General features: G+C 44.1%; 3 protein-coding genes across 6 annotated transcripts; 2 read left to right on the plus strand and 1 right to left on the minus strand.

The window, feature by feature from the left end:
* Positions 1-265: 265 nt before the first annotated feature.
* Positions 266-1786, plus strand: LOC106943111 (sodium channel subunit beta-1; the record flags this gene model as incomplete). The annotated part of the gene is made up of 3 exons (XM_015026445.1): positions 266-512; positions 587-746; positions 816-1786. Coding segments are annotated over 3 exons (453 nt in total), but the record flags the coding sequence as incomplete, so codon positions are not given.
* Positions 1787-1994: 208 nt separating this feature from the next.
* Positions 1995-4905, plus strand: LOC106943113 (potassium voltage-gated channel subfamily E member 1-like). The gene is made up of 2 exons (XM_015026451.1): positions 1995-2989; positions 3706-4905. The coding sequence occupies exon 2, from the start codon at positions 3734-3736 to the stop codon at positions 4127-4129; it is 396 nt and encodes a 131-aa protein (XP_014881937.1). The 5' UTR covers positions 1995-2989; positions 3706-3733; the 3' UTR covers positions 4130-4905.
* dnajc28 (DnaJ (Hsp40) homolog, subfamily C, member 28) lies at positions 4272-7940 on the minus strand. 4 transcript variants are annotated; one of them, XM_015026448.1, is made up of 3 exons: positions 7761-7852; positions 6541-6702; positions 4272-6193 (listed from the first exon to the last, which is right to left on the minus strand). In XM_015026448.1, exon 3 carries the CDS (start codon positions 6171-6173, stop codon positions 5016-5018), a length of 1158 nt encoding a protein of 385 aa, XP_014881934.1. In that variant the 5' UTR covers positions 6174-6193; positions 6541-6702; positions 7761-7852; the 3' UTR covers positions 4272-5015. The 4 variants fall into 4 exon arrangements, with proteins under 4 accessions (XP_014881934.1, XP_014881936.1, XP_014881932.1 ...); XM_015026450.1 differs by lacking the exon at positions 6541-6702 and having other exon boundaries at positions 7838-7940; XM_015026446.1 differs by lacking the exon at positions 6541-6702 and having other exon boundaries at positions 7761-7862.
* Between the last annotated feature and the right edge of the window lie 2971 nt (positions 7941-10911).

A 10911-nucleotide genomic window follows, 5' to 3' on the forward strand; every position in this document is an offset into this window, starting at 1 on the left:
TTTATCAGATATAATCTGACATTGATTCAATGTTGTTTCAATCATTCTGTGCTATCTGGGAAGTTTATTTTAGCAATTATATAATTAAAAATTAGGGAAATCACATGTAAGTTACTTTAATTTATACTTTTTCTAATTTTTCTGGCTTGTTTGGTGAGTGGGAGGGTTTTCTGGTAATGTGTGGGATTTGCTTATCAGCAGAAAATATTTTCAATGAAGATAAGTAAATAATAAATTCAATTGGGTTCAATTCAAAAGCTGACCTGATTCATCCCAGATCTTCCACTATGAACACCCCAACGCAAACATCCTCCATGAAGACTTCAGCGACCGGCTGCAGTGGCAGGGAACGCTGAACGACGACGTCCAGATCGGCGCCGTTTACGTCCAGAACGTCACCTTCAACGACAGCGGGACGTACCGCTGCACCTTCCGCCGCACCCTCTTCCTGCCGCTGCAGCCCGAGAACGTGGTGGTGGAGAAGGAGGTGGAGCTCACCGTGGTGGCCGCAGGTGAGAGGCGCTGGGGGCGGGACCAGCCCAGACCGGTCCAGCTTTCTGACACGTGATTGGCTGGTTTCCTGCAGCCAACCGGGAGCTGACAGCGGTGATCTCTGAGATCGTGATGTACGTCCTGATCGTGGTGCTGCAGCTGTGGCTCATCCTGGTCATGGTCTACTGCTACAAGAAGATCTGGGACGAACACGAAGCGAGAGAGGCGAAGAAAGCCCTGGAAGCGGAGGGATCGTGAGTCTCCACTTCCTGTTTCTCTGTTTCCTGTCTGCTGATTCTCACAGTCTCTTCTGATTTTTCCAGACTGCTGGAGTCCAAGGATCCCTGTGACGGCGTGCAGGCGGAGTAACGCCAGAGCAGATTCAGCACGCTCCGCTGGAGCTGCAGCCTGAAAAGTTCATAACGAATATGCTTTTACATATTTGTTGAATCTGAGGTGATTGACAGCGCTAAGCCCCACCTCCTGGCTCTGATTGGTTGTTTTTGGAGCATTTCTTCAGACAGCAGATCAATCTTTTCACAGATTGTTTCTCTCACAACAAAGTGCAATGATGACAGGTTTGATAAATATGTTAAAAAACCCACATTTTTCATAAAAGTTACTCATATCAGTTTTAAGAAGTGAATTAACATCCAGCCAGACGGATTGCAGATTTATTCTGGATCCTTCAGGGGTTCATCGTCTCTGAAAGGCTTTGAATGATCATGAGGTTTATTCCTGATGGAAACGTCTGACCTGAACCACCAGAACCTCTCAGGTGGTTCTGACAGCTTTATCACTTCAGCTTAACCTGAGACAACATGAAGGACTCTGATGTCACATCCTGTCTGTCACCATGGGAAACCGCCTGATTCGCCAAGCAGAAAAAATATTTCCTTTCTTCTTCTTGTCCGTCTGTCGATCATTTCTATGTTTTCTTATTTCTAGGGATGAACTGATGTGAAAACTTGGACCGATATTAGTATCTGATATTACTACAGATAACCGATATTTATCAGTATTATATATTTCCAGGTGTTAGTTCATCACTGCATGTCTTCCTGTCTCTTCTCTGTTGGATTTTGATTTTATTTTGATCATTTTCTCCCATCTTGTGTTTAATTTATTTAATTGATCCTGATCTGTTTTGATTTCAGTTATTTATTCATTTCTGTTGCATCCAGTGATCATCATCCCATAGCTTTATGTTCCCCACTTTCACTTTGTCAGATCCTCCTGTTTTCTTCTTGCTCGTTTTTGTTCCGTTTCTTCCATTAAATTTTCATTTTCATCATTTTTCCTCCATACAGTTGATTTTAAATTCATGGTAATAGAAAACATGTCCAGTGATTTATACTCTAAAGTTCACTGTGGTGCAGCTACATCTGGTTTTACTAAAACTTGGTTAAAAACAGGAAGTGTTTTTAAATGAAGTCTAACATAGATCCAGTTTTTATAGCTGAGAATAGACAATTTAAAAAAGATTAACCTTTCATCTAGTAATACATACATGATAAGCTCTTGAATTTATGTTTTAACATCCTGTTCCTACAAAGAAAACTAAAATAATTTATGCTTAGTTTATTGTTGATCAGCTAAGAAAATGCACATCATTTTTAGTGATTTAATTAAAAACATTTTTTTGATTTCATAATTTTGGCCCACTCCTCAGTCATGATGCTGCCACCGCCGTGCCTCAGCAGAACAACTGAACCTCATGAATCAGGTTTTTATTTAACATTTGTTAGAAATGTTTGATTTCTGTTGAATTTGATCCACTGCAGTTTTTGTCTTTCCCTTTCCAAGAACCAAACCTTCCTGTAGTGCTCAAATGGATCTTCATCAGTGGTTCTCAGGGCTTTCTGGAGGTCAATCCAAGGTCATCTTTGGAGAAGAAATGTTCAGAAAACCTGGAGATTTTTAAGTTTGTCTCCATGGAAGGAAAAACTACAGAACCGAGAACTGGACCAGAACTTTACCAGAATCATCTGGCTCCATGAAAGGAGACTTGCTGAACAAATTTATGCTCACATCAGTGAGTTAAAAAGAAGAAGCCGAGTTCCATGCAGACTCTTGAATATCTTCAGCCGACACACAGCCAGAGGACGTTTGGAGGTGGATCTGCTGTAACCGAATCTCTGCTCCGCTGCAGGTTTTCAGCCTGAAAGCAGCTTTGTTCTCTGGCTGCAGGTCAGCATCACACTGACCCAGTAAGACCAGTAAGAGACAAACAGAACCACTGCATGTGATAGAACCTTAGCTTTCTGATCCAGACTCACACAGATCCAACAGAACCGACCGGTCGGACCCGTGGTTCTTCTCCTGAGCAGCTGGAGGAGCATCTGCAGGGATCCGTTAACCTTTCCCTGCGACCTCCCGTTTCATTAGACGTGTTGACGTGCGGTCTCTACGTGGAGCGTGACCTCGACGGGCGGCAGGGTTCGGAGCGGCTTCCTGCTGCAGAGCTGGAGATGTTCCTGAAGCCCAGCTGAACCAGGTAGGTCCAAACGAGGCTTTAAGCTGGATCTTATCATCCTTCAGACCAGACAAACTGGCTCTGAAAAGGTCGGCCAAGAAAGATCCGGGATTAAAATCTGAAGTTTGTTGGCTAGAAAAAAGTCCTGTGAGGTCTGATTAGTGTTAAATATTCTTCATTATGAGGATTTTTAAAGATAAAAAGATGTATTTTGCTGACATAAAAGCTAAATGTATCATCAGAGTCACATTAAAGATTAATTATTACTCAGGAGTTGAGTTTATTCTCATGGAGGCTTTTCTTAATTCACATGATCAGATTTATCCTCCAGTGCAACCCAAATACTTTTGGAAATGTTTAAAATGCTTTAAATATTTGAAATTCCTGCATATTATTATAATTTTTTGTACTTTTTATGGCAAACCTATCAGCATTTTACTTTTATAGAAATGAAAACGATAAGCTTAGTGTTTCTGTTGTTATATTTTGCTATTTATGTGCAAATAAAACCAAAAATAATCCTAGAATAACAGAATCAGAATATACTTTATTGATTTTCAAGGGAAAATTATTTGTCAAGCTACTCCATCCAAAATGTTAAACTTTAGCTAATATAAATATAACATTTATAAAATGTATTTATATATAAATGTATATGCATAATTTAAGTATGAACTATATATAAAATAAAAATAAGCATATAAACAGCTTCAGTAGGTTTTTTCCTCTGGTTGCAGTGCACCGAGTGGCCAGCAGAGGGCAGTGATGCTCCGCTTCAACAGCACCGAGCTGCAGTCTCTCCTGCTCTCCGTCCTGCAGCACTGCCTCAACAGCAGCGGCCTCCAGCCGCCCGGGAACCACACTACCCATGATGCTTTGCAGCAGGCGGCGGCCTCCGCCAGGGGTCGCCCTCAGCCTGAGGAGCTGATGTTCATCCTGCTGGTGGTCGGCCTCTTCAGCTTCTTCACCTTCGGCATCATGCTGAGCTACATCCGCTCCAAGAAGCTGGAGGGCTCCCAGGACCCGTACCACCAGTACATCGCCCACGACTGGAGCGCCGTGGTGGGGCCGCCCAGGGCCGTAGCCGAGGCCCTGCAGCGGGGGGCCCAGGACCCGGTGGTCCTCTGCAACCCTGTGGCTCTGCAGCCGCTGCCGGAATAAACCGACAATTCTCCAGACCTGGAGGATCATCTGAGGATGATCTGCTAACACTGCCACCCTGCTACAGTAAAACAGCCCCTCAGCATGATGGTGCCACCACCATGCATGGCACTGTATGTCACAAAGTGAGATATCCAGAAGATTTTAAATAAATAATCTTTAATGTTTCACAGTAACCAAACATTAGTGTTTGCTCTGTTTTTTTCCATCTTCTCACCTCATTCGCTACGTTTACAAGTGCCACCCAAATTATGAGTGAACTTTTAAAAAGCTGGAAAAAAAAGAGGTGAATTCTGCATGTTTCTATCTACTGGTTTGGAGCGAATCAACCAGGCTACGAACAGGAACAGGACATAGAGGAAAACCACACTGAAGATTTGGACGCTTCCTGAGCTTCTGCCGAGTTTCTCCTGGGTTTTGTACCTGTGGTAAGGCACAGACCAGGTTCTCTCCATGTTATTCAGAGAAAACTGGTTTGTGTTAGTTAGCAACATCTACTTCCTGTTTGCTACAGCCAAGCGTAACGCAGACATGTGACGAAGTTACGTGTTCGTACCCTGGTTGATTCTCTCTAAACCAGCAGGTGGAAACACGGTAATTCACTTTTTCTTTTTTGCCACTGTTTAAAAGTTTGCACTAAATTTGGAAACGAAGCTGATGATGACCCAATGCTCGGTACCAGAGAGTCCTTCAGTCTGTGTGCAAAGGAGCATTAGAACGGATCATTTTAATGATCATCACATTAAATTCAATAAGAGCTTTCCATACAGGAACAATACAAACATCCTGGGTTGATGATAAAAATGTGTTGTTTTAGTTTAATTTACCTTTTAAAGGTGAGTAAAGCAGCGGCTGGTTGGAGACTTTTGCCCGTTGCTATGCAGGGTTAGTATCCGAGCAGACTCTGCATCCAGGACACCAGCCCTCGCCTCTTAGCTGGAGTCCTGCCTGCAGAGTTGGCTCTCTTCTTCTCCTCCTTCCTCCGCTCCCTCTCTTCCTTCCGGACCTGCAGAAGCTCCGCCCTCCGTTGCTCGGCAACCCTCTGGGCCCGCGCCGCCTCCCGGGCCAGGCTGAAGTGGACCATCTGCATGCCCAGCATGGGGACGATCAGGTTGTAGTCGTCCACCATCTTGTTGAGCTTCGCCAGCTCCTCCTCCACGGCGCCGCAGAGCCGCTCCCAGTGGCGCCGCTCCGCCGGGGTCATGGGGTCGCCGAGCCGCGCCCGGCCCTCCAGCAGCCGGCTCCGGACCCGGGCGGCGCCCTCCCGGATGTCACGCTGCGTCACCACCCAGGGCGGCTGGTAGCCGTTGTCGATCAGGATGCGGTTGAGGTTGTGGGTCATGGGGTCGGCGTACGGGTTGTGCTGGAACTTGTTGAGCGGCTTCCCGGCGCCGCTCAGGTTCCGGAAGTCTCCGCGGGCCATGGACTCCTGGATCAGGTCCTCCACCAGCCGCTCTACCGCCTGCGTGATCTTGATCTTGTGGCTGCGCTGACGGGCGTCCCGCTCTGCCAGCGCCCCGTCCGCCGCCGCCGCGCGCTCGTGCTCCCTCTGGCGGTAGCTGAGGACCTGCTCGGCGGCCCGGTCCACACGGACCTGCCGGTACTGCCGCTCCCGCTGGCTGGGGGTGCCCGAGCCCACGCCCTCGTAGCTCAGGTAATGTCGGTGCTGCAGAGCGGCTCCTCGGGTCTTGTCCTCGTCGTCGTCGTCCGTCGCTCCGTCTGGCTGTCGGGTTTTACTCTGATGGGCCAGGACGGCCCGGTACGCCTCCTCGACCCGAGCGAACAGCCCGGCGTCGGCGGTGGGCTCGCCGCAGTCTGGGTGGTAGAGCTTGGCGAGGCGCAGGTAGGCGGCCCTCACCTCCGCGGGGCTGCTGCGGCCCTCGGCGGGCAGCTGCAGCACCCTGTAGCTCTCCTGGAGGCTGCGGCTGATCTGACCGTCCGAGCTAAACCACCTGGACGCTCCGGACCGCCGGGAGGACAGGAGGGGGCGGCGGCCATGATGGAAACCCCGGCGCCACGGCAACAGCAGGAGACGGCTGGTCATCTCTGGGACCGTCTGCAGATCTTAAAGAAAACATTCAGAATCAGGAAAATTAATCTGCATCAAAACATTTCTCTGGTATTTCCTGCTTCAAAAGAAACTGTACTTTTTCTTTTCTGTAAAGCAACCAGCAACAAAGCGACGGTTTTCAAAAAGGCAACTACAAAAAACCTAGCAGCTTTTCTCAAAAACAACCTTCAACAAATGTAGCAACTAGCAACAAATTGACTTTTTTCAAAAAAGCAACTAGTAATAAACTTAGCAACCGTTTTTCTCAAGAAAGCAACTAGTGACAAATGTAGCAATTTTTTTCTCTGTTATTAGAGACTTTGGCGACGTGTGAAGCTCCAGCTGCTCTGCAGAAACCGACCTGAGTAAGTCTGCTGCCTTCAGCTCTTCCTCAGCTGCAGTCAGTCTCTGTCGTCCATTCACTCACTATTCCACCTCCTGACTCGCCAGCAGGGGGCGTGTGTTTGAGTCAGGTGGTTTTATACCTGAACTCGGACTGAGTGACGTCGACCAACCTGGACGCCTGGTTAATGGGACAACAAATTTAACTACAGTAGCCACTGTTTGACCCACAGAGGGCAGCACTGAGACAGTTTCAGGCTATAATATTGCAAAATTAAATACATTTCCACAAAAATATCACATTTTGCACAGACATATAAAGATACCAGCCTTAAGAACCAATTTAGACAGCTTATCAGCAAAAATAATAACTTGATTTGGGTTTTATTTGATTGGTGCCTTTGAATGATCATTTATCTCCAAGGTAGAAGGAGTGACAATGGATTAAAAAAAGTCTGATTTTGGATCACCGTCTGAAGTCAAGGGTCAGGTAAAGGGCAGCAAACATCTCTGCAGACCCCACACATCCTGGATATGAACTGTTTAGACTTATTGATGCCTTCAGAGCATCTGAAACAGTAAAAGTTAAATTATTGCTTGTGTGCAAACCTGCTGGACCTGAGCGGAGAAACAACCAGTTTTTACAAACTGCCAAGAATGATGGCAGGAGCTTCTTGACCAACCAAATTTTACTGGGTGTTTACAGATATACTTCAGCCTAACTTGATTTTATGTGATTTAAAAAAGACACCATCAATAAATCCACGTTTTTCCCTAAACTTTCTTTCATGATCCTTAGTTCTGTTTTCTACTAATGCAAAATCATCTCAGATAAACCATAAAAAGGCCCAAAATAATCTGACATTGATGCTAATGACTAATGTGTGATAAACTCGCTGGGTGACACAAGTCCAACTGTTTCTGATTTATTACCACAGATTTAATTGCGTCCAGAACAATAAAGAGTGTACTGGCCCTTTAAGTTCAAGCAGACACCAACTTCAGCCTGAATAACACCTGCAGGCATTTCTCTTCATAACACCTGTTCAAAGCGCCATCTGTCTCCTGAAGTTTCTTGAAGCAGCTCTAGACATCAAACCAACTCTGTGGAGATTCTTCTGATGTCACGTTGAGCAGCCGGTTCAATAACAGCCTCAGTGTTTGGCTAAAATAGTCAAACTAACGGCGGATTTACAGAGAAAAACACCGAGAAACGTGACAGGAAGCTGCGGCCCAGACCTGCTCTCAGTCCGGTCAGGAAGCCGCGTCCAGGCTCCGGGAGCCACAGGATCTCCAACCGCTGGAAGTCAGCTCACCTGAGAGTCCGCTGTGTTGTTATGTAGCTTCTTCTTCTTCCTGCGCCTCTCCGCCGCTGAGACTTCCCACCGCCCCCTGCCGTCAGGTCAGGGAATTACAGCCACACATGGAAACGCTGCGACTTGCATTTCAAAAAATGGCAAATTAATTTACAGTTTCTAGTCTAATTTGATAATAAACAAGTATTATGAGCAACTAATTTTCTGGTGTAACATCTTTCACTTTATACTGTTTATTTTAGATGGTATTTTTTAGAAATAGAAAATAATTTGTCAAAGCTATTTATTCTTTGATTTTATTACTTTGAATTTTCCTTGCATTTGTTTTTAGTTTACTTTAAATTTAGGGATTTTAAAAGGTTTATTTCTAGGTTAATTGTTTATATATTTAGTCACTGAATTAAATATTTAGTTTGGAACTCAGACATTTATCAATGTTGGAATAACATGGTGAAAATATGACTTTCAAAAATGAACTCATATTTTTATGAATTTATTTTAATTTAAACAGAAGTTTGCTGCAAAAACACATCATCCCAGATATAAAAACATTTATTTATCTGCAGTGGATTGTAGGATAAGAACATGATACAAAAATATTATTTAAGTTGATAATATGAGTAGTTTCCATTCTGCAGCTGGAGGTCATCTCTCCATCTTCTGCTGCTGTTCAGGTTTCCTGCAACACAAACATCACGTTTCCGTAGAACCTTTTTGCTCTCTAAATATTTAAATGCTGACATTATGTTGTGAATGAAACATTTCATAGTTACTCACCGTAAAGACGAGCTGCCTGTCATCCTCCATGCTTCTCCTTCACTATTAAACAGATCAGAAACAAAAATCTGTCACCACAAACCAGTGAAATTTTTACAAAGTTTTAAAGTTTGTTCCTTCTGAATGGAAATCCAGCAAATATCAAGCAGACAGAAACAGACAGTTTAACATTTGATCTCATCAGTCCAAAGGACCAGAAGTTCTGCTGACATTTTGTTTTAGGAAGAAAATACTTTCTGCTTCCCATAAACATTCAGTCTCTTTCTAACTGTCCCTTCATGACCTTTAACCTTGAACCTGCTGTAGAGTCTGAGATGGAGCTCTCAGGTTCCTGGTCATTTCTCTGAGCTTCACAGCACCAGTTGCTCCTCTGAACTCGCTGCTGATGTTTGTCTATTTTGTTGTACTAATGCAGTGGTTCCCAAACTTTTTCTTCTGCGACCTCCAGTGGTTTCCAAACATGTTCTGCGCCCCCCCCCCCTGTGGATTACAAATTTAAAATTACAAAAATTGCCTTAATAAATCAGGAGTTTCCTTGTTTCTTCTGAGCTTTAACTCGTTTCTAAATCTAAAAGCTCGTCGGCGCAGAGACAAACTGTCTCCTCAGCTCCAGCTGAACTCACAGAGTGTCTCCGCCTGATGGTTGCAGCCGATGCTCCTCAGGATCTCCGCGGTCACATCCACAGCCTTGTCCTCCGTGAAGGTGGAGACCAGAACATCTACGATGTCCAGGCGGCTCTTCCCCTCCACCCTGCAGCGTCTGACCCGCGGCTCCTCGCTGCGGTCCAGCAGCTGGAAGACAAACTTGTCCAGGTTGTTCTGGGTCAGGTCCTCCAGGGTTTCAGCTAGAAGCTGCTTAATGCTGCGAGGCATTTCTGTGGAAGATGAAGCTGCTGGAACAGAAACTGAACCAAAACTGAGGAGTCAGAATACAGGATTCAGCTACCATTATTTATTAACTTATTAAAATGGAGAAAGATCTTTTAGGATTGTTTTCCTTTACATGTCAGTTGTGAATTTCTAATGTTTTATGCAGATTTATGGTTTTTATGTCTTGCAGTAACTTTCATACCTTCTGTTTTCACAGCAGCAGCTTCTGTTGAAGACCCCCAATCAAAAAGAAAAACACACAAACATTAATGAAATGGTTTTAATTCAGTTATAATGAAGATAAAACAAACAGCAGGATCCAACCAATAGCTTCTCTTCTTAATGTCAACATGACCAAGCTCATCCCAGCACACTGTTGAGTTTCCAACTAGTTTGGATGATCATATAAAAGTTGCACATTTAATCATCACAATCTTTAAATCCAGATTTTTAAAAATAATTACCTTCAACAGAACCAGATTTGGGATGATCATCTAAAAACAAAGAACAGAAACAATCTTAATATTTTACATTCAGTTTCATTCATTAATAACCATAATAATCATAAACCTTCTTCATCTGATCCAGAACCATGTGGATTATTGGAACGTTTCTGAGAACCTAACTGCTGATTTGAGGTCAAGTTGAAGAATTTACGACATAATGACAGTTTAAAAAAACAAAACATGTTTACATATGTTTTATATACTTACATATAAAACAGTATGTAAGTTTTATGAAACTTACATACTGCTGCTTTACCGAGCTGAAGGGAGCGGATGGAAAGTTCTGACTGCAAAAGGAAAGAAGAAATAATTGTGACATAAACTGACCTTTCCGAATTTCACAGAACCAAACAGTTTGTGAAGTTTTTCTGATCCGAGCCGTTTCTGTCTGCAGCAGCTCCAGGTTGAAGTTTCTATCTGGACTCTCAATGAAAACCTCGTAGAAGTTTCGGTTGTTGACTCTCAGAGTGATTTTCTGTGAAAAATAAATCAGTCTGACTCTGTGGTCAAAAACGCTTCAGGCAATAAAGTTGACCTGCAGTTTTATAATTAATGCCCCAGATTCACTCTGGTCGGTTCTGGGATCAAAGTTTGATCACCAGAACCAAATTGAAAACCCAGTTTCTGATGCTAAGTCCAATCTGTACCGGCGGTTGGATTCTGGCGGTCTCTTCAGTAGCTTTGAGGGTGAATCCATGGCCCATCTTCAGATACTTGTCTGGATGAGGTTTCTTCATGACCTCAAACCCACTGGAGGATTCTTCTCTGTGGATCGACTGTAAGGACAGAAAACGGTCGAGACGTTTCTCCAAGATTTCATCTACTGAAGGCAAAACTATTGAAGAAATAAACGACCAATCATAAAAGTCAGTGTTGTGGTACTCGAAGTTGGTCTTGGTCTTAAGACCGGTCTTAAGACCA

This window comes from Poecilia latipinna, unplaced genomic scaffold (assembly GCF_001443285.1).
Source record: "Poecilia latipinna isolate Pla-1442-1.1 unplaced genomic scaffold, P_latipinna-1.0 Scaffold4885, whole genome shotgun sequence".
Lineage (NCBI taxonomy): Eukaryota > Metazoa > Chordata > Actinopteri > Cyprinodontiformes > Poeciliidae > Poecilia > Poecilia latipinna.